Source organism: Pseudopodoces humilis, chromosome 6 (genome assembly GCF_049639895.1).
Source record: "Pseudopodoces humilis isolate 2021_Gansu_Grassland_sample_001 chromosome 6, ASM4963989v1, whole genome shotgun sequence".
Lineage (NCBI taxonomy): Eukaryota > Metazoa > Chordata > Aves > Passeriformes > Paridae > Pseudopodoces > Pseudopodoces humilis.
In genome coordinates this window covers 49094945-49117865 of record NC_142205.1, presented here as the reverse complement: position 1 = coordinate 49117865, position 22921 = coordinate 49094945, and the positions used below count along the sequence as shown (strand labels likewise).

Sequence of the window (22921 nt, the reverse complement as noted above, 5' to 3'; positions counted from 1 at the left end):
GTTGTTAGAGAAAGTCAGAGAGAGAAAGAAGCAGCACTGACCCACCTGGGTGGAACATGGGTTTTCTCATATCATTGTAGGTTTTCTTTTCATGAGTGATTGCAGTGCTTTGGTATACAACATCCTATACTACATTCACCCTTCTTTCACTACTTCATGGCCCTTGCTCTGATCCTCAGGGTATCCCTGATTTGGGAGAGTACAGAGCTGACAATCCCTATCCAGTGAACCCTGGGTTTCTTGCTCCTTGAGCTGTCTTCTCCTGCCAAAAATTCCTGACAAACCATAGCTAATCATATGAAAACACAAATGCTCTATCTCCAGGTGTTTAATATACCAAGCCAGCTCAATATGGGCTTAGTTTAGGCTGTTGGGTTTTATTTTTGGAAGTTGGTAGATGCAAACTTCTTCCTTCCCAAAATGGAAAGGCAATGGGTGTTTCAAAGGTCTTGCACCCTGCTACAAAGGTGATCCACACAGGAGGAGATGAAAGAGGAATGTGGCCTTTGCATCTTCCCTGGGATGTGCAGTGAAAGGACAAGAAGTTTCTCTCCCTCTCACTACCTAGTGATGAATATTTTCAAGAGCAGCTTTAATTAAAATGTGTTGGGCCTTAAAGATCTCCCAGTCCCTGATGCCACTGTCCAGCAGGGATGAGGGAGATCAAGCCCTAGAGCCTTCAAATGTTTGACTGACTAAAATCTGCCCCTCTTCCTCAGTGGTCCCCTGTCCCTTACCCGTGATGACACATTTCTGCTAAAAGCCACCCAGTCCTGTCCCAAAATACACATGGCACTGAGTCCACTTAGACAACATCAGCTGTACCTGGAGCATGAGTGGGCACATGCTTTAGCACATGGGATGTTTCAGACGCCTGTAAATCCACTTCATCTTAACCACTTTTGCTTTCCAAAGATGTGAGGTCCAAAGGGAAGAGGATAAGAAAAAACCTAAAAGAGATTTAACACTTCATATTAAAATGTTAAGATGCTAAAACAATTCCAAATATGTATTTAATATATAAATAATTCAGTACCTCATACCAGCCTCAAAGCACTGAATATGAGAAATTAAGGATGTGGATGTGATGACCAGAGCAAGGCTTTGCATCATCTCCCAGAAAAAGGACTCAAAATACTGGGAAAGTCATCCCCACCCACTCTTAAACACTCAGCAGGTTGCCAAATATCTAAAAGCAAAAATTGTATTAACTGAAAAATTGTAAGAAATTATCTTTGTCATGTAAAGCATTAGATGAAAATATCCTTATTCAGCACTGGATCAATTGCCACTGTTCTCCCCACACCAGAGGGCACCCAAGCAAAGGGACCAGGGGCTGAGGAGCATTCCTGCATCTGGCAGGGCTGAGATGGGTTCCCTGGTGCTCTCAGGAGCCCCAGCCCATCCCTCTGAACACAGGTCCTGTGGCTTGAAGGCAAACTGATTATTAATTCTGCTTTTTTTGCTGTGTCTCCTTGGAGAGCAGAGCAGGGCCTCAGGAGGGAGGTGCTGTCCCTGGGAGCAGAGCAAAGCTCCTCAGGCCAGTTGGAAAATGTTGTCAAAGGAATAGCTGAACACCTGAAAATGCCTAGTCTTCCGAAACCTAAAATAATGGTTAGATCCTTTCAACAATTTAAAAAAAAAAACCAAACTCCATCAAACTTTGATTCTGTTTTAATTGCTATTTACTCGGGTTCAAGTTAGAGCAGTCCCATAAGAGTTAAACCAGCAAGAGACCAATAAAGCTGGAGGAGGAGGGTTAAGGAAGGGTTTAAATTTCTCTTTGCTTTGGGCAGGTGTGGTTTGGTGTGGGTTCTTTGGGCACAGGAAGGCTCCAGTGGTGCTCAGGTGCCTGAGGCTGAAGGCAGCGAGAGGCGCAGCTGTGCCCATGAGGCCGCGCGTGCGGAGCTGTGTCCAGCTGGGCCCAGCAGGAGCGGGATGTGCCTGTGGAGCAGGGCTGGAGGCGGCCCTGGGCATGTGTGGAGGCCTGGGGCAGCTGTGCTGTGCGGCCAGGCTGGGAGAGCCGGGGCTGTGCAGCCGGGAGAGGAGCAGGGGCTGGGGAGGCCTGACTGTGGCCTTCCAGTGGCCAGAGGGGGCAGAGAGCCATGGGGGAAGGGGAAGGCTTTAGACGTCGAAGGGGAAGGTTGGGAGCAGATGTTTGCAAGAGCCAGGAGGGTGGTGAGCCAGTGGAACAGGCTGTGCAGAGAAGCTGTGGATGCCCTGTCCCTGGAAGGTTCCAGGCCAGGCAGGACAGGGCCCTGAGCACCCTGATGGAGCGGGTGGCAGCAGAACCAGGCCATGGCTGCGCTGCCTCCATGGCCTTCTGGAAGTGCATGGGTGAGCAAAGTGGAGCCCCTTTAGCTGGGCATGAAATGTTGGCACCGGTTGCCAGGGGCACTCCTGCTCCCAAGGTTCTGTTGACACGGAGTCTGTTGAGCCAGTTGACGGATTCTCTGCTGCGCAGCAGACGCAGAGCATCCGTCTTCTCCATCCTGGGTGGGAATAGAGAGTCATCTGCTGACATTTGTGAGCCAAACTCTGGAGTGACTGTACAGGCGAGTGCAGACAACGCTTGACAATTCTGATTGTCATGCTGAGGGGCTGGTCTGGGCTGCAGCATGGGCTGCAGGTGGGCTCAAGTGCCAGAGTCACGGACTTCCCCTTTAGCTCTGAACAGGACCTGAAGACTTGGGAATGGGAGTCTTGGGGCATGGGGGTATTCAAGAAAATTGGCATTCCAAATAGATCATCTCCCCTGTACTTTTCTGATAGGTTTGGAACAACAGTTTTGTGTCACTCCCAAAAAACTTCAGTGGGCTGCCCAAAGGACACTAAGGGATTGATCACATCCCTGACATTCCTGTCTTGGTGTTAGTCCCACTAACTTTGCCGGTGCTTTTAGATCATAAACCACCATGAGCACAGTAAGTACATTGCTACTAAGTGCTGATCTGAATCTTGAAAGATTTTACGGGGTACTTCTAGGAAGTATTTCAAGAGTTTGTAGCAAAAGCTACAAAGGAGTAGAAATCTTTGCAAACTTCATGTAACTTGATGTTCAGGAATACTATAAGTTTTGGATCTCTGTGGGAGCTCACAGCAGCAGTTCAGAAATGCTTAGAGTGTGAGCAGGAGCCTGCTAGAAATGGGAACTGGTCTCCTCATTTTCAAGCCATTGGGACAGGCTCTTTCTTGGTGAGGCAGCTGGTCGGAGATCAAGAGTGATGTCTTTTTTCTGAGGAGATGCACATAGGTGGGAATGGCCCATAGCACCATTGGATGCATATTGCAGCCTTTGCAGGAGTGTTTTTGTATCCTTGTGTGCTGTCATTGGTGTGGCAAAAAGCAAGTGGCATGTTAATATGAGTGCAACAGGAAATGCTAAGGCTTTGTTCTCTCTCAGCGTCGGCGAAAGCGCCCTGGAGAGCCTCTTGAGTCCGGACCACCTCGGAAACGGAGAAGGCTGCTGCCCTCCAGCACAGGTGAAAGTTGGCAGACAGAGGCAAGAGGCCCTGAAGAAAGTGGTTCACCTGCTTTAAAGCCTGGTAAGAACAGAAACTGCTTCTGCAGGCTTGGAGTTGATTTGAACATGTGCTGTTGCCAGTTCCTAGGCCCTTTCCTGGGGAGGAAGGGAACCTTGGGGTTGAGGAAGCACCTGGTATGGCATCCCTAAACAACCAGCCCTCTGGCAACTGTTTTGGTTTGTTACTGACCGCTATACATTGGCCTCTAGTGGGAGATGAGCTGTGTAGCAAAGGCCCCAGGTGCTGCTCAAACACCTGAATATGTGCTCTGAGGAGCTGGCAGTGACTGCAGCTGCCACAGTGGAGGTGGCAGGCTGAGTTTGGGATCCGCCAAGCTGGAGAAAGATGAAGAAAAGTTAGTCATTAGCTGTGGCCCATTCTTCAGGGGAGCATGGACAGCATGGTACTGTAAAATTAGCATCCCCTCTAGTTTTGGTTGTTTTTTTCTCCTGTGTGCTAAACATTCCCCTATGTGAGAGGAATGATCTGTTGGGGTGAACCTGCCATAAGCTGTTGTCTTCCAACAGAACTTGTGAGGAGCTCAGGTGCTCTTCCTCTTGTTTTGCCCCTTCAGAGGCCAGGGCTGGCAATGCTCCCTGTGGACTATTGAGGGCAAAGCTTGAGCGGAATATTGGGCACATTCCTGAAACGTAGGGCACATCGAAATCAAGCACAGCCTATTCAAAAGAGGCAACCCATTTCATTCCTCTGCAGTCTCCCACCTTCATTCTAATGTTCTCTTCTTTTCAGTTCATGGAGAATTCATAGGTGTGTCAGGCAAATCTTCGGAGGCTGCTGTTGTCACTGTCGGTGATGGTGAGTCTGCTATGGTAAGTAGTGACTGGCACACTCCTCTCCATATTGCATGCAGATTAATTTTCTTGCCCTCTGGAATCTTACTAAGTCCCCTGGCCTCCAAGGTTGAAAGATGCCTCTGATGTATCACTTTAGACACAGTTCCCAGTCAACCCCAAACACACTCACAAACACATCAGCCTGCCTGAGAATCGGTTGCAGAGAGTGGATGAACAACCTAAAAGAGGTCGTTGCTTCAGTGATTCAAAAGAGATCTCATGATGATGAAATGATACCATTTACATTTGGAGAGAAAAAGGCAGCCCAAGGCAGATGTACAGCTTTGCACAGAACCTTGGAGACAAGTGTGGGGGTATATCAGAGAAGGGGGATTACTTGATTCAAATCCCAGAGATGGCTGACTGACTACACCTTTTTTCAACCAGGACACTTCAGAGCAGGGAAACCCCAAATCCTCACTAAATGCAGAAAACTGAGAGTTAAAGACACCAGGCTTCTTCAGAGGAAATGTGCCAGGGCTAGTCAGTGCAGTTGCATGATTATGTGAGATTTTATGTATGAAGAACCATTGAAGTGTGGTGATATTAACAGCTGCATGTTCTTTCTGCTTCTGTTCCCTCTAGTGCAGAGCCAGGAATTGTTACTAAGTGTCCAATTTGCATGGACTTTTACTCAGAGGTAAGGCTCCACCTCTTGTCATCCTTTGTGCTTTGTGGGAGGAGGAAGAAGCCAAAAGGGGAGTTGCACAAGTCAGTTGGCTGATGTGGGCAGCTGGCTGGAAGCACAGTCCTTACTGGGAAGCTCCACAAGTCACTTCTTGGTGGTGAATGTAGAGGGAGAAGCCCTTGCCAGGACAGCACTGGCAGATCCTTTGGTCCCTCATTGTTCTAATTGATTTCAGATGCTCTCAAGTCTCATTTGCCTGGTGCCAATAGAGCAGCAAACTCGAATTCTTTCCTCCCAATACATGTTGTTGTTTTCTTTCTTCCAGATTGTGCAGAGTGGACAAGAGCTTGTGACAACCGTGTGTGGCCACTTGTTCTGCAGCACGTGCCTCCCTGCTGCCCTGGACACTACCAGCATGTGCCCAACCTGCAGAGCGGAATGCAATCCAGAAATGTATATTCCAGTTTATTTAGGAGTGTTTCTGCTTCTCAGGAGTCAGATGGATCCTGGGGAATAGGCAATGTAGAGGCTTGTTTCTTTATGTATATAGTTCTTCCTGTACATAGTTTCATTTTTGCTAAGTTTAGTTAGAAATAAAGTTTTGATTGATTTAAATCTAGTCTGTCTGCTCTTCTGTGTTGGACTATGCTGATAGACAGAGATGTGGAAATAAGGCTCTTGGTTTGAGCAGTCAGAAGCTCGTTCTTTTCATCACACTGTAGTCACTGATTTGGGGGAAATGTGCTAAAGCCATGAGCTTTGTAGTTCTTGTGGCCAATAAATAATAATTTAATAATAATTTAATAATAATTGTGGCCAATCAAGAGTGTGTTGTACAGGGAAAAGAACCAGGCGCTGCTTGGGATGCAAGGCCTTGTACTTCTCAGGCCACAATCTGGTGGATGTTTAGGTGCAAATGTCATGATTCCAATGCTCAGAGGATGGAGAGAGGAGCAGGTTGTGCACACACCCAGAAGATGGAAAGCAATTTTCTTGGAGAATAACTGGTATGTTAACAAACTGCTGCATTTCGTGTTGCAAGGTTTCATTAGAGTTCGAATCTGGAGGCTTTTGAAGGAATGTGTGTTTGAATGGATGAAGTTGGTTCCTGACCTGGAGCTGTTAGCAGTACACTGTGTTGTAGCTCCTTTCCTTCAATTACAGGAGTTTAATCCTAAGTTACCTTGAAGAGAAATGCAATTGTCCAGAGATATAATAATTGGACATAAGAGAGGAAAGAAAATGACTTCTGTTATGTAAAAGTAAAAAAGTGGCAAAGGCAGATCTCAGGTCAACAATGCAACAGTAAATTTGTTGTGCCATGAAACAGAAAACTCAGATGACCAAATTGAACTAAGTCCTCTATGTGTTAAAATTTGGTTATCTGAGTGGACATGGACCCTTAATTGGGGTTTTTTGTCTTTATTCTGTTATTTACCTGCGTCCTCAGTCATACTTCAAGATGTCTTAGTATTGCCATAATTAGGCAGAGGTAGTAACAAACAAGGTTCATTGTATCCCCTAATTTTTATTTGATCTTAATAAAATTAAAAGATTAGTATTAGCCTGATAAAGTGATCTTTTGATTTGTCCTGTTAATGAGAACTACTTGAGTTGTCAAAATTACTCAAAGATAGTACTTCCACAGACACACATAAAATGATTTACATATAGGGTGGCCATAAATTTTAGACCAATGTTTTCTGTTTCTCATTATTGCTAGACTTTTAACTTCTTGGTGGATGCAATGGCAGTAAGTAGAAATGTCTTTTTAAATAGCTATATTTGTAGGTGACATGTTATGCTCGGTATTTTCATTGAAAAGAGAAAATTTCATTAAAGAAAGCATTTATGGTCAAGTCAATTTGATCTTAATTGACCTGCAATGAAATGGCACTCAGCTGATTTTATAGTAAGTTGAAACCGATGTTGGTTTGGCTCAACAGCATCAGCTGAGGCAATTTTCTTTTAAAGTTTTGGTGTTTTAAAATTTGTTTTCGATCTTGGTGCATAGTTGTCAGCAGAAGGAAAAACACATTTTCAGCTGATTCCATCATTGATCTGTAAGCAGAGAAGAATTGGGGTTTTTTGAGCTTCAGAAGCCCAGAACAGAGAGACAGCATATTTGCACTGTCCATTTCTCCTATTCAGTGCTTTGGGACCCATACAAGGAGCTTAATTATTCATCTATTAAATGCACATTTGGAATTGCTTTAGCATCTTAACATTTTATATAAAGCATTGAATCTCCTTTAGGGTTTTTTCAAAAGATGGAAGAGTCATCCCCACCCATTCTTCAATACTTGATACCTAATTACCCAAAAGGATGAGTTGTAGTAAGCGAGAAATTTTTGTAAGAAATGAGGCTTCTCATGTAGAGCACGAGCTGAACATATCCTTGTTCCTCCACAGCCCTGGATCAATTGCCACTGTTCTCCCCACACCAGAGGGCACCCAAGCAAAGGGACCAGGGGCTGAGGAGCATTCCTGCATCTGGCAGGGCTGAGATGGGTTCCCGGGTGCTCTCAGGAGCCCCAGCCCATCCCTCTGAACACAGGTCCTGTGGCTTGAAGGCAAACTGATTATTAATTCTGCTTTTTTTGCTGTGTCTCCTTGGAGAGCAGAGCAGGGCCTCAGGAGGGAGGTGCTGTCCCTGGGAGCAGAGCAAAGCTCCTCAGGCCTGTTGGGAAATTCTAGTAGAGGAGTAGTGAAACACCTGGCAATGTCAAGATTTCAGAGACTTGAAATAAGGATCTGAATGGTTAGATAGTTTCAACAGTTTGAAAAAAACAACAAACTCCACCAAACATGGATTCTAATTGCTATTTACTTGGGTTCAAGTTAGAGCAGTCCCATAAGAGTTAAACCAGCAAGAGACCAATAAAGCTGGAGGAGGAGGGTTAAGGAAGGGTTTAAATTTCTCTTTGCTTTGGGCAGGTGTGGTTTGGTGTGGGTTCTTTGGGCACAGGAAGGCTCCAGTGGTGCTCAGGTGCCTGAGGCTGAAGGCGGTGGGAGGCACAGCTGTGCCCGTGAGGCCGCGCGTGCGGAGCTGTGTCCAGCTGGGCCCAGCAGGAGCGGGATGTGCCTGTGGAGCAGGGCTGGAGGCGGCCCTGGGCATGTGTGGAGGCCTGGGGCAGCTGTGCTGTGCGGCCAGGCTGGGAGAGCCGGGGCTGTGCAGCCGGGAGAGGAGCAGGGGCTGGGGAGGCCTGACTGTGGCCTTCCAGTGGCCAGAGGGGGCAGAGAGCCATGGGGGAAGGGGAAGGTTTTAGACGTCGAAGGGGAAGGTTGGGAGCAGATGTTTGCAAGAGCCAGGAGGGTGGTGAGCCAGTGGAACAGGCTGTGCAGAGAAGCTGTGGATGCCCTGTCCCTGGAAGGTTCCAGGCCAGGCAGGACAGGGCCCTGAGCACCCTGATGGAGCGGGTGGCAGCAGAACCAGGCAATGGCTGCGCTGCCTCCATGGCCTTCTGGAAGTGCATGGGTGAGCAAAGTGGAGCCCCTTTAGCTGGGCATGAAATGTTGGCACCGGTTGCCAGGGGCACTCCTGCTCCCAAGGTTCTGTTGACACGGAGTCTGTTGAGCCAGTTGACGGATTCTCTGCTGCGCAGCAGACGCAGAGCATCCGTCTTCTCCATCCTGGGTGGGAATAGAGAGTCATCTGCTGACATTTGTGAGCCAAACTCTGGAGTGACTGTACAGGCGAGTGCAGACAACGCTTGACAATTCTGATTGTCATGCTGAGGGGCTGGTCTGGGCTGCAGCATGGGCTGCAGGTGGGCTCAAGTGCCAGAGTCATGGACTTCCCCTTTAGCTCTGAACAGGACCTGAAGACTTGGGAATGGGAGTCTTGGGGCATGAGGGTGTTCAAGAAAATTTGCATTCCAAATAGATCAACTCCCCTGTACTTTTCTGATAGGTTTGGAACAACAATTTTGTGTCACTCCAAAAAAACTTCAGTGGGCTACCCAAAGGAACAAAAGGGATTGATCAAATCCCTGACATTCCTTTTCTGGTGTTTGTCCCACCTACTTTGCTGGTGCATTTAGACCAGAAAATACCATGAGCTCAGTAAGTACATCGCTACTCAATGCTGTTCTGAATCTTGAAACATTTTACGGGGTACTTCTAGGAAGTATTTCAAGAGTTTGTAGCAAATGAACAGGAATGGAAACCTTTGAAAACTTCACGTAATTTTGTGTCCTGGGATATTGAAGGTTTTGGATCTCTGTGGGTATTAGCAGTAATTCAGAAATGCTTACATTGTGAGTAGTAGCCTGCTAGAACTGGGAACTGGTCTCCTCATTTTCAAGCCATTGGGACAGGCTCTTTCTTGGTGAGGCAGCTGGTCGGAGATCAGGGGTGATGTCTTTTTTCTGAGGAGATGCACTTGGGTGGGAATGGCCCATAGCACCATTGGATGCATATTGCAGCCTTTGCAGGAGTGTTTTTGTATCCTTGTGTGCTGTCATTGGTGTGGCAAAAAGCAAGTGGCATGTTGATATGAGTGCAACAGAAAATGCTAAGGCTTTGTTCTCTCTCAGCGTCGGCGAAAGCGCCCGGGAGAGGGGTGTGATTCCTGTCCACCTTGGAAACAGAGCAGGCTGCTGCCCTCCAGAGCAATTGGAACATTGCAGACAGAGCCAACAGACCATGAGGAAAGTTGTTCACCTGCTCTAGAGCCTGGTAAGAACAGAACCTGCTTCTGGAGGCTTGGAGCTCATTTGAACATGTGCTTTTGCCAGTTCCTAGGCCCTTTCCTGGGGAGGAAGGGAACCTTGGGGTTGAGGAAGCACCTGGTATGGCATCCCTAAACAACCAGCCCACTGGCAGCTGTTTTGGTTTGTTACTGACCGCTATACATTGGTCTCTAGTGGGAGATGAGCTGTGTAGCAAAGGCCCCAGGTGCTGCTCAAACACCTGAATATGTGCTCTGAGGAGCTGGCAGTGACTGCAGCTGCCACAGTGGAAGTGGCAGGCTGAGTTTGGGATCCGCCAAGCTGGAGAAAGATGAAGAAAAGTTAGTCATTAGCTGTGGCCCATTCTTCAGGGGAGCATGGACAGCATGGTACTGTAAAATTAGCATCCCCTCTAGTTTTGGTTGTTTTTTTCTCCTGTGTGCTAAACATTCCCCTATGTGAGAGGAATGATCTGTTGGGGTGAACCTGCCGTAAGCTGTTGTCATCCAAGAGAACTTGTGAGGAGCTCAGGTGCTCTTCCTCTTGTTTTGCCCCTTCAGGGGACAGGGCTGGCAATGCTCCCTGTGGACTGTGAGTGAAATGTTGAACACATTCCTGAAAAAAAGAGACCTTAGGCACTGTGAATCCAAGCACAGTCAGTTCCACAGTGGCAGCCCATTTCATTCCTCTGCAATCTCTGACCTCAGTTTTAACCTTCTCTTTTTCAACTGGTGAAGAAATCATAGATCTCACAGGTGAATCTTCCGAGCCTGAAGTCATCACCATCAATGACGAAGAATTTCCTGTGGTAAGTAGTGACTGGCACACTCCTCTTCATCTTGCATCCACATGAATTTTCTTGCCCTCTGGAATCTTGCTAAGTCCCTTGGCCTCCAAGGTTGAAAGATGGCTCTGATTTATCACATTAGACACTGTTCCCAGTCAACCCCAAACACACTCGCAAACACATCAGCATGCCTGAGAATCAGTTGCAGAGAGTGGATGAACAAGCTAAAAGAAGTTGTTGCTTCAGTGATTCAAAAGAGAGCACAGGAAGTCTTTGATTTGAAGAAGTGTTTTAGCTGCAGCATCAGTTTAAGGTCCCCCTGTCACTGGATGTAAAAAGCAACTGCAGCTGACTGGGACACACACTAGTTCTGTTTCTTACTCCTCTAAGTCTTTAAAAGGGGCACATTTGGGATTTTTTCTTTTTCCCCTACTATTTTGAAAGAATATGCTTTGATCCAGTCCTGAGAGCAGTGTGTCTGATCAAATCTGGGATGCCTCTGCTGCTGTGCAAAGCAGACACATGCAGCAAACATTGCATGGCAGTTATATCCTGACAGGGTTGTTCCTGAACCCATGCAAAGAAAAGGCCTCCAATTTCACAACAGCCTTTGCATGACCCAGCTCCACTTAGACCAAACACAAGAGCAGGTTTGGGTAGAGGGCTTTTTTTCTCTTCAGTAGCTGTTCCTCTAAAAAGTAGTGCTCAGGCTATCACAGGTGAAGTTGCCAGTTTGCGGGAGAAAGGGGGAAAGAAACAGCTCTGGCCCAAATCCAATTAGGGAACTGAAACGGGGGAGCAGGAAGTGTAAAGTTCCACTGGTTCCTAAGTGTGTCCATTTCTACCCCGTTCTACCCCTGCAGCAGAGCCAGCAGCAGCCACATCTTTCCAGGGCCTCAGACAATTCAGCTGAGCCACTGGAAAGGAATGATGAAGAGGAAGCAAGAGAAGATGATGGGTATGTGAGAGAGAAAGTGTCTGTTGAAACTCTGATTTCATATATGTGGTAGAAAGAGGTTTTGGCCAAGCTGTAGGGTTCTGCAGAACTCTGTGCAAATACTTCAGACCTGGAATATAGCGGTCTGCCTGGAGGAGAACCCAGCAAAATCCAGCAGAAACCTTCTTTCTCTGTTTGTGAAGCCTTAGCTTCTTAGAAGCGGTCCATCTAAATTTGAATGTCAGAGAATGGCACACATAAATGCTTGCAGTACATAAAAATTCTTGCAATGGTTGTGTTTCTGGGTGAGAATGTTTCATATTCAGAATAGGGGATGTTTTAAGTACCAGCATTTTCTTTGTTGGCAACTGTTGGTGCCCAGGGAAATTACTGGCTCCATGTTGAAATGGCTGCATGTTCTTTCTGGTTCTGTTCTCTTTAGTGCACAGCCTACAGATCCCGCCAGTCCTCTGACTAGGGAGGATGAAAACTCAGAGGTGCAGGGCAGGGAGAAGAGTCAGCTGTATCCCCTGGATTCCAGCAAGACAGAGGATTCAGCTGAGCTTTGGCCCAGTGACAACGAAGAGGAGCCAAGAGACAACGATGAGTATGTAACAGATGATGTGTCTCCCCAAGGTGTCATTGCTGATATAGGGTAGACATAGGTTTTTGCCAAACTGTTGGATTCTGCTTGATTCTGTGTGAAGGAATCTGCTTTGAACCATAATGTCCTGTCTGGAAGGGAACTAATTGAAAAAAACCCTAGAAGCCAGCAAAATCCAGGAGAAACCTTTCTTCTCCATTCAGGAAGTCATTATTGAATGTTTCTTTCCATTATGGATTGTGATACACTGAAATGCTTGCAGTCCATTAAGGCTCTTGCACTGACTGTGTTTCTGGGATGGGATGCTGCTTAATCAGAATAAGGGGTTATTTCAATTTCTTCAATTTTATGTCTTGGTAGCCCTCTGTGCACTGTGAAATTAACAACTGCATGTTCTTTCAGTTCTATTAACTCTGATGAGTGGCCAGACCGTTTTGAGAGTCCTCCGACATGGCGGGATGACATTACAGATGTGAGGATTATGTTCTTATCACATGTTCTTGTCCTTTCTGCTTTGTGGGAGGGGAGGGGCCAGAGGGGGAGCTGCACAACTCAGTTGGCTTAGGCAGGATGCCACAGGCAGCTGGCTGGAAGCACAGCCCTTGCTGGGCAGCTCCAAGTTGCCCATTCCTGCAAGTCCCTCCTTGGTGGTGTCCATAGAGGGAGAAGCCCTTGCCAGGATGGCACTGGCAGATCCATGTGTTCCTTGTAGTTCTAGCACTGACTGACAGACTGCACATACTCCAAGTCCTGTTTGCCTGGTGCCACTAGAGCAGCAAACATTTTGCCCCAAATTCCTGTGGCTGTGGTTTCCGTTTCTCAGCAGCTGCTCATCCAACGCCAAGTGTTTAGGGCTAACGAGGGAAAGAAAAGCTTCTAGCCCAAATCCAGTTAGGGAACTGAAATGGGGAAACAGGATGGGGTGGCTTTGAGCTCTTCATAATCTGTCTCCTTTTTTACCCCATTGCAGGACTGGGAGGGGAGCCAGCAGTACCCATTGGATTCTGGATCAGCAGAGAATTCAAACCAAGTACTAGCGAGCAACCTCCAACAGGAACCAAGAGATATTGAATTGTATGTGACAGATAAAGGGTCTCTCCAAAGTGTAATTTCTGATGTAATTTCTGTGTAGACACAGGTTTTTGCCAATCTTTTGGGTTCTACTTGATTCAGTTTGGAGAATTCTGACTTGAATCATAGTAGCCTGTCTGGAAGAGAAGTAATGGGAAAAACCCCTAAAACCAGCAAAATCCAGGAGAAATATTTCCTCTCTGTCAGGAAGTCATTATTGTAATGTTTCTTACCTTATGGATTGTGATACACGGAAATGCTTGCAGAACATAAAAGCTCTTGCACTTGATTGTGTTTCTTGGCTGGGATGTTGCCAAATTAGAATAAGGGGTTACTTCAATTTCTGCAATTATATGTTTTGGTAAGCCTGTGTGCTGTGTGAAATTGATGGCTGCATGTTCTTCTGATTCTGCTCCCTCTAGTGAACAGCCAGGAGGTCTCGTTAGTCCTCCAAATTGGGAGGATGACAACGCAGAGGTGAGGACCCACATGTTGTTGTCATTTCTGATTTGTGGGAGGGGAAGGGAAAAGAGGGGCGCTGCACAACTCAGTTGTTTTAGATGGGTGCTACAGGCAGCTGGCTGGAAGCACAGCCCTTGCTGGGAAGCTCCAAGTTGCCCATTCCTGCAAGTCCCTCCTTGGTGGTGTCCATAGAGGGAGAAGCCCTTGCCAGGATGGCACTGGCAGATCCATGTGTTCCTTGTAATTCTAGCACTGATTGATAGAGTTCTTTATTGCCAATGCCTGTTGTGGTTTCCTTTCTTCAGCAGCTCTTTCATCTAACATGAAGTGTTTAGAGTTCAAATAGCAGAATTTTCCAGTTTTAGGGAGAACAAGGGAAAGAAACAGTTCCAGGCCAAATTGAATTAGGGCACAGGAACAGGGGAAGGAGGGAGGAGGGTTTTCAGGTGCTTCCTAAGCTGCCTCTGTTTGTACCCTGTTGCATCAATGAGAGCAGAATCAGCAGCAGCCACTTGGTTGTTTTCAGGGCAGCAGCTGTTTGTGCTCCTGCTTTGAATGTTCTGAAGCCAACTTGGAGGGTGATAGCCTAGCCTTCCTCACTCCTCTGCTAGAACTGCTCTCTGAGCTGAGGTTTGCATGCAGCACAGGGGGCTCACCAAATCTAATTGTATCTTCTTTTCTTTCCCTTCTCATGTGCATCAATGGAAGTTTCCTGAAGGTGAGTTGATGTTTTACAGTTGGTAATGGACTTTTATCTAGAATGTAATCATTATTTTTTTTCTTTTCCAAGCACCTCAAGCAGCAGGGGTTGAAAGTGCTTTTAGTAAAAGGCAGAGGACAGGCTCAAGCTGCTAGCCAGTGTCTTAGAGAATGGATCCAATGTGTGTGTGGTGGCCTCTATCAGTCACAGTGGAAAATCCCTGCCATAAAAGTTGAGGCTGAATACTTAGGCAGAAGGAACTTGAATTTGGTGATGCTTGCTACAGTTTTAATTGATTAGTGATTGATTAGTATCACATGGAGAATGGAATTGCAGAAGTCATGGGTGCCTGCATTTTCTGAGAGTTAAAAAGCAAACAGCATTTCTTGACCCTCTGGCTGTTACAGACCAGGCCATTTAAAATTGATCGCTCTTGAACTTGGTCAAGATGTTGCCCACAAAAACTGGATTTTGTTACTGGGGTGCAACAGGTCAATAGTTGTACACTTGGGAGAGACATAGATTGGTTATTTCAGTGTTGCACTTTCAGTCTGGGTGCTCAGTGCTATTTCACCTATCAGACACGCTCACTATCAAAACTTCCATTATTTACAAATTTGAACAAACAAAGAAATTGGTATTGACTGGTTACAAGTGACACGGTCATCTTCCTAATGAGTCTTCTGCCTTCTTTTGGTTACCGATTGTCTCACTTCTCCCTAGAATTAGTCCACTCCGTCTATTGCTCAGTCTCTCTCTTCTTTTGGGCTGGTTGCAATCTCCCCCTGCAGGAATTACTTTTTACCAGTCAAAGGTGATTTCAGGAGAGTTGGGTTTCTTAGTTGCTTCCTTATCTTGGGAGTTGTGTTGGATGTCCTTTTGGCCCCTCAATTCTGCATTCTTTGTGTCCACTCTCAGTGGGCATCCTTCTCCTGAAGCTTTGTTAACCTTTCCCTGGGTCTGAGCTCCTTGAAACATGCCAAGGCCTGAAGCTTAACAAGGCAGTTCTACCAACAAGGGATTTGTTTTTCTAACCCATGGGCATCACTTAGAGCTTGTTTGTTAGTTGCTGTCTATTTCATGGATTAAATCTCCCTTCCGCTTGATTTGGCTTGAAAATATGCAAGGATGAAATATATCAATACAAAGAGCATCCTTCCTTAAGGATGAAATATATCAATACAAAGAGCATCCTTCCTTAAGAAATCTTTTATATGTTCTACATTTTGCATCCCATAGAAGTCCATTTTCAAATTACCTTAAGTCAGGAGGGACATGATGACAATTTTTAAGGGGACACTGCTCCAAGTAATTTTGTAGTTTCCAGGGACTGTCCTTGAGAATCACCTTTTTAGCTGTGTGTAGAGTGAACAAAGCAAATGTTTTGTGTTGGTCCGTAGCAGAGTAGTTGTCGTACTGTATTAGGAGCAACGAGAAGTACAATATGACTCTCTTAGTTGCTTTGTCCAAGAGAGCAAGATTTATTATTCCAGATCTTCTTTTACAGATGTGTTTGAGAAGGTCTGAGAGGTAAAGCTCTCATTGGTCATGAAACTTACACATCACTATCATTGGTTAATTGGAACAGCACCCCTTGACTGTTTCTGGCAAGGAAACAACAAGGATTCTAAACAACACCTGCAAAGATTGCTGTCCTTTAGCAAGGACTGTTTGGATTTTTCATTATGCTTTCTCAGGCCAGAGGGAGAAGCTTGTGTGACTTAGTTTCACACAGACTGGGTGTTCCTGCTTGCTTTTTGCATTTAGCATCCACAAGTAGTCCCAATGTCTGGAAAGGTTCAGCCTTACTCTTTGGGAAAGTAGTTTGTTTCAGATTGTTTTTAACCCAGATGAACAGAGTCCATTTAAAATAGGAACCATTACTGACTATTTCTAGAACTCATTTGAAGGGTAGCTCCAGGGAGAGAGAGAATAATAGATCTAACTTCTGAAAATTCAATTACAGTGCATGGACAAGAAAGGAGAAGTGTGGCAGTGGACAGTCAGGAACAGGTGGATGGCTCTGGTGATGGATCAGGAGCAAATGATGCACCTATGGCTGTTGCAGCCCCTGCAGAACAGGCATCAGAGGAGGATACTGAACGTTCAGCGTACGTATGGCTCATGTTTTACCAAACACAGAATGTTGTGCTTTTGTTTCTTTTCTGTGTAGGACTAAGTTATACTGCTATGCCTGGTTTATCTTTGAAGCCTTCCCTACTCTACTTATTTCCATACTTCTCCTGTGTTACATGATGATCAAATGATGCCATTTGCATTTAGGGAGAAAAAGGCAGCCCAAGGCAGATGCCACAGAACCTTAGAGATGAGAGTGGGGCTATGGCAAGGAAGGGCATTGGTCACAGGCCATAGCTCAGGATTGCATTTGCTTTTTCTGACAAGTTCTAGTAGCCATGTTAGATATGGAAATACTTCCATTGCAAGAAATGAGGCTTGGCATCATGGGGCCAGCAGGCAGCAGCTGGGCAAATTCCAGCAGAACTTGCCTGCTGGAATGCTGCCAGCTGGCTCCCTTTCTCCTGGAACTGGAGCCCTTCTTCCCAAGGTAGACTTGCACGCAGGCAGCTGTGCAGGTCATGCTTTTATGGCCAGTGCTGGATGTCACAAGCCCTGATTTCTTTGCTTCTGGGATGGAGATCTTGCAGTTGAAGCTGGGTGCCTGCACAGTAAAATCCCCGTTCTGCAGAGAAACAGCAAAGTCCTGCTGTAGGAGCGCTCCAGCAGAATTAGAAAGATGCAGTGCATTAGGCTGATTAAATGAAACCAGGTGTCTGTGTCACTAGGGAGGACAAAGAACATGAGAATGAAGATGGAAGGTTGTCTAAAGTGTTTTTTTGGGGTGAAAGGGAAAGGCATAGGTTTTAATAAAGCTGGTGTGCTTTGAACCTTTTGGGAAAGGCAATGTAGGAGAGAAATTGAGTATGGACCTTTTAGGTGTCAGGTCTTAAGTATGCCACCTCAAGGGCTTTCACTATTCTTAACCCTAATGCCTTTAGCCAATGAAATTGTACATGTTTAAGTTTTGGTTGTTCTGTCTGCAGGTGAACAAATCCCACCACTTGGGATTCATATAGCAAAGGAATACTTTATTCCTTCAGTTCTCTGTTCCAGAATGGAACTGCTCTGAAAGAACTCAGTGCTGCAGCATTCAACATTGACCAAAGGCTCCTTCCTGGGGCTGGATCTTGCCGGAGCCGTGTTACTCTGTAGCGTTAGAAGTGGGTCCTGGAATGAATATTCCATGCTGAATAGTTCCCAGAGGACAGCTGGATGCTGTAGTTCCAAAGCTGTTCCTGATGAGCCGCTGGAAGTCCAAGTTTCCAAACACCAACTGGCCAGCGCTAGAGACTGCTCTTACTTCAAATGCCAGAGCAGGGTGACTGACTGCACCTTTCTCCTAGTGAAAACCAGGATGCTCTTTCCCTCAAGGCAGGGAGACCCCAAATCCTCATTAAATGCAGGAAAGAGAGAGTTAAAGACAGCAGGCTTCTTCAAAGGAAATGTGCCAGGGCTAGTCAGTGCAGTGTCATGATTAGGTGAGATTTTATGTATCAAGAACCATTGAAGTGTAGTGATATTAACAGCTGCACTTTCTTTCTGCTTCTGTTCCCTCTAGCGCAGAGCCGGGAGTGGTTATTAAGTGTCCAATTTGCATGGACTTTTACTCAGAGGTAAGGCTCCACCTCTTGTCATCCTTTGTGCTTTGTGGGAGGAGGAAGAAGCCAAAAGGGGAGTTGCACAAGTCAGTTGACTGATGTGGGCAGCTGGCTGGAAGCACAGTCCTTACTGGGAAGCTCCACAAGTCACTTCTTGGTGGTGAATGTAGAGGGAGAAGCCCTTGCCAGGATGGCACTGGCAGATCTGTGGGTCCCTCACTATTCTAACTGATTCCAGATGCTCTCAAGTCTCATTTGCCTGGTGCCAATAGAGCAGCAAACTCGAATTCTTTCCTCCCAATACATGTTGTTGTTTTCTTTCTTCCAGATTGTGCAGAGTGGACGAGAGCTTGTGTCAACTGTATGCGGCCACTTGTTCTGCAGCGCGTGCCTCCGTGCTGCCCTGGAGACTGCTCAGATGTGCCCAACCTGCAGAGCAGAACTCAGTCCAGAGCTATACCATCCAATTTATATTTGAGTGCCTGTGATTCTCAGGACAGACTCAGGAGGATCTTGGAGAACAGGCAGTGTAGAGTCTCGTTTCTTTAGATATATAGCTTTTCCTGTTTCATTTTTTTCTGAGTTCAGTTTTAAATAGAGTTTTGATTGATTTAAATCTAGTCTGTCTGCTCTTCTGTGTTAGACTGTGCTGATAGACAGAGATGTTGTTTAACAGGTGGAAATAAGGCTCTTGGTTTGAGCAGTCAGAAGCTCGTTCTTTTCATCACACAGTGACATCACATCAGTCACTGATTTGGGGGAAATGTACTTTGTAGTTCTTGTGGCCAGTGTGTGTCTTACAGGAAAAAGAAACAGGCCCTGCTTGAGATGCAAGGCCTTGTATTTCTCAGGCCACAGTCTGGTGGATGTTTAGGTGAAAATATCGTTATTTCAGTGCTCTGGAGACTGAAAGAACAGCAGATTGTGCACAGATGCAAAGAAAACAGTTTTCTTTGAGAATAACTTGTAGGTATCCAAACAGCTTTTTTATGGTCCAAGCTGCTCCATAATGTTGTGGTTAAAGCATTCTATTGATGACTGCCAGCTTCTCTGAAGCTCTTTACCCTTCTAAAAAGCCTGCAAGCTTAAGGGCAGCCACAGCAATATAGATGTGTAGACTGCCGTGTTCAACACCTAGCCTACAAAACAGAAGACAGAAGTAAGTAGTCAGGTAAAGAAAGGAACTGCCATGAGCATCATCATGATCATCATCATCACCACCATTTACCTTTCCCACTGCAAAAGCTAGTTGTCTCCAGAGGGGACGAGGGTGCTGATGTGGGCTGGCAGCAAGTGGCCCCATCCATCACAGGGACGTGACCAGTGAGTGCCCATGGTATGTACCTGTCCATTTGGGAGAAAGCATTGTGCTGAGGGCACAAGTCTTTAATCACCTGCAGGGCTAAGCAAGACCTACACTTCCCAAGCTCTAGTTTCTGTGCTGGTGAACATCTCCATCTGCCAGCTGGCCGTGGTACTTCACAGCTCAAGGGCTGCTGAAATATCCTTCCCTGCATGGGAGCCCTGCACAAGGGCTCATCATACATTTCTCCATGAAAAGTTCTTCTGTTTCATCAGTGGAATTTCCACTTCCTGGGGATGGAAACCCCAAGGGAAAATAAACCATCATGGACTTCACTACCTTCACCACTGCATGTGGTGCACCCAGTGTTCATCTAAAAACATTTGCAATCAGAATGCCAAATTTCTTGCTGCTTGAGGAGAAAGGGAAAAAAAAGAAAGGTGATTTTGTTACACTGATATTTATAGTCCCTCTGGATTAAAAGATAAAAGTTTGCTGCAAGTTGTCCAATACAAAAAGCACTGCTTCCTTTTAACATTTAACAGGTATCCTTAGGACAGGAATTCTTTAGTTCTCTATTGCAGTTTATGTATTTCATAGGTTGCATATTTGGGAAGCTGTGTTTTTACTTCTTCCAACAGATCCAAACCACTGCTTTGATTTGTTTGCTTGTTTTACACCTGCTCCAGAAGTTTTCAGTATTTCTCTAGCAATCTGCTATGGTGTGCTGGAAATTGCAAGTCAGCTTAGCTAAAATAGGACCAGTTTTGATTAATACGGGAGAAGAATACAAATAGCACAGGAGTGGTTGATGGGCCACTGATGCTCTGAGATGGCAAGAGGCAGTTTTGGAGGTTGATGTAACAAGTTTGCCTGCTAAATATTTCTGGTAAGGCACCTGCTGTCACATAGCTTCAGGTAAGCCACAAAACCATGGAGGGATGAACAATTAAAAATTAAAATTAAATTTAAATTAAAAAAAAATAAAATGGGATGGGTTAACATTATGGCATTATTAGTCTCTAAAAAGATGGCTGGCCCTTGCAACTTTCCTTGGTTTCTATTTCATTCACAGGACTTCAGGCCTGAAATGTGTTTTCCTGGACATTAAAGCTGCAAACCAAAACAGGAGTTGGATGGCTGCTGTTCCTGTCCCCACCACAGGCATATGCCATGCCTTGGCAATGTGAAGCGCTTTTGCTCTTGTTTTTCCCCTTGGTAACATGGGAATAATGTCACTCATTTTCTCTTAGAAAACACAGACTCTAAGTATTCATGTGCTCTGTTGGAAAGAGTTCTCTGAAAGCTGTGAGATTATTTGATCCATAATAGTTAGGGTTTCTTTTTCCCTGAACATGATCTCGAGTACCTGAAATTTTTCTCCAGTACTTGTGGTCATTAACTTTTCCTTATTTTGCTCTACTAGGTATCTTATTTATACTCTACACTAATTCCTGCTGCTTCCAACACACAGGAGCAAAATAACTAATTTAATATGTCAGACACAGCTATGGAAAATAAAAACCCTATGTGTCTAATGACTGAAGCTCAGCTAAAGTTAGTGCATTGTCTTTGCACTGCCACTGAATCCTAATGATTCTGTTCCTTAAACTGGCGCAATAAACCAGCACGTTAAGTGTCTTCATTTAATGAGGAGGGAAATAAAAAAAGTCTGGAGTATTTTTAAACCAAACATTTCTGGATCTAGAAGTCACCTCCTTTCTGCAGTCCATGGCAAGGCTCAGAAAACTGCAGTTTTTCCAGACAAACTTTTTTCCAAGTGCAAGAAAACAAGGCTCATTCTCTCCTCTTCAGAACCACACCTCTGCCTAGCAGTCCCTCCGAGACAGCTGTAATATTATCAGATCACCTGGTGCAGTTCAGGAAAATAGAGCAATGACACACTTTAATTTTCTTCTCCCAGAGGATGCACAGGTACATAAATTCACACCTGCTTGCCCCAAGGACGCAGGAACCCCACTGACATTTTCAGTGTCAGGATTCTTCCTCATACTTTGGATTTAATTTAAGACCTGTATGGAGGTAGAAAACTGAGTGTGTGCACCACCACAGGTGACCCAGCCTGGCTGTGTTGAAAAGGGCAATTTTAACAAAGTCACGTGGAGAGAGGCAAGGATGTATTTTCCAGACTACAGATAGCACAGGTGCAAATTCCTTCAAAGAGTACATGGTACACACCCTGCTAAGGGGACAATCCCCAAACAGCTCATTCCATCATTGATCTGTAGACACAGAAAAATTGTTTCTTTAGAGCTTTGAAAGCCCAGAAAGCAGAGATGCAGCATATTGGCCTCCTTCATTTATCAAAAACCATCCCTTACCTTGGCTCCCAAGATACTGCGTGACTCAGCAGGCTGGCCTCTCCCCACCTGGCCAGCTCCCATTTGTGCTTCTCATTCAAACATTTCACCATTCAGGGATGAGAATTTCATCACCTTCGCTGTGTCGTGGTCCTGTGCATGCTACTGCTTCAGGCCAGAAAAGTTTCAAAGAACTGCTAAAATGCTGTTTAAAAGAAGCCTAAAAATCATGAGCTGTGAAGAACTGTTTGAAGGGGGAAGCATCACTCCAGATTGCATCTTGTACAGGTTTTGGGGCTGGGTACTAGGAACAGGGAGTCGGGCACCAACCTTGAACACTGAGCTTAACATGGAGTTTTGAACTATATGTTTTTAGGTACAGAGCTCAATGCTGGCTGCCTGGAGGGGGCCAGGTGCCCATCACAAAGGGCTCCTCTCAGCATGCAGACACCTTCATGGCTGTGTGAGAACAGCAGGCACAGCCTGGAGAGAGAAGGATGTTTTCCCCCTTGTAACACTGTGTTTTTTTAGAGAAGGCAAAAGCAGACTGCCTGAGGGAGAAGATGAAAACAGCACATCTCAAAAGGGAAGGAGCATAGCTACAGGACAGTAACAATTTCCTCCCCTCAGTGAGACCCATCATCATCCCATGCCAAGGACCAGGAACTGAAATGTACTTAACTACTGCACAGATTCCCAGCAAACCCCTCCTTCCAGTGCTCAGCCTTCCGGCTCCTAAGCTGGCAGCCAAGCTCAGCCAACTGAAGGCGACCCAAATATATCCAGGTTTCTGGAGGATAGAAGACGCCCCAAAGCTTCCATCCTTTGCCAAGAGAAGTATTTAGGAGGGTGCAAAGCAGCCCCCACAATAAGAAACCTACCTGAGAAAGAGGGAGGGTGGTACATGAGGCAAAATTTCCCTGGTGATTACACAGTAGTGGCACCTGAAAGGAATTACGGGGGTGATGGGGAACACAAGTGCCTCAGGGCCCGCTTCCCTGTGGGGTGGGCAACCACTGTGTCTCCCAGCACCTCAGCTGTGCACAGTCTGGCACAAGTGCATGACAGCTTGCCATGGCTCCTAAATCATCTGGCTTGGGCAACATGAAAGCACAGTCTGATTCACATCCTGGCTCCATTTATCTCCATCTCCCAGAGGTGCAGGCCAGGCTTTTCATGAAGAGCATTTAGCAGAGCTTGAACTGTAGTGCAGTAGGATTAAGTATTTTCTGTTCCTGTCTGCAAAGAATGCTCACAGATTTGTGGATGTGAGGGAGGGACTGAGGGAGAGTGTGGTAAGCAAGCCACATTGGGCAGATGAGAGGCTTGCACCCAGAAGGTGCTTCTCTCACATCCTGCCTCTTGCTCCCCCTTCCATCA

General features: G+C 45.8%; 1 protein-coding gene across 1 annotated transcript; it reads left to right on the top strand.

Moving 5' to 3' along the window:
• The first annotated feature begins 14118 nt into the window (after nucleotides 1-14118).
• On the top strand, nucleotides 14119-19244 carry LOC148184173 (E3 ubiquitin-protein ligase RNF4-like). Its single transcript, XM_088056814.1, has 4 exons — nucleotides 14119-14258; nucleotides 16207-16351; nucleotides 17878-17932; nucleotides 18246-19244. The coding sequence occupies exons 1-4, from the start codon at nucleotides 14177-14179 to the stop codon at nucleotides 18393-18395; spliced, it is 432 nt and encodes a 143-aa protein (XP_087912940.1). The 5' UTR covers nucleotides 14119-14176; the 3' UTR covers nucleotides 18396-19244.
• Nucleotides 19245-22921: the final 3677 nt, after the last annotated feature.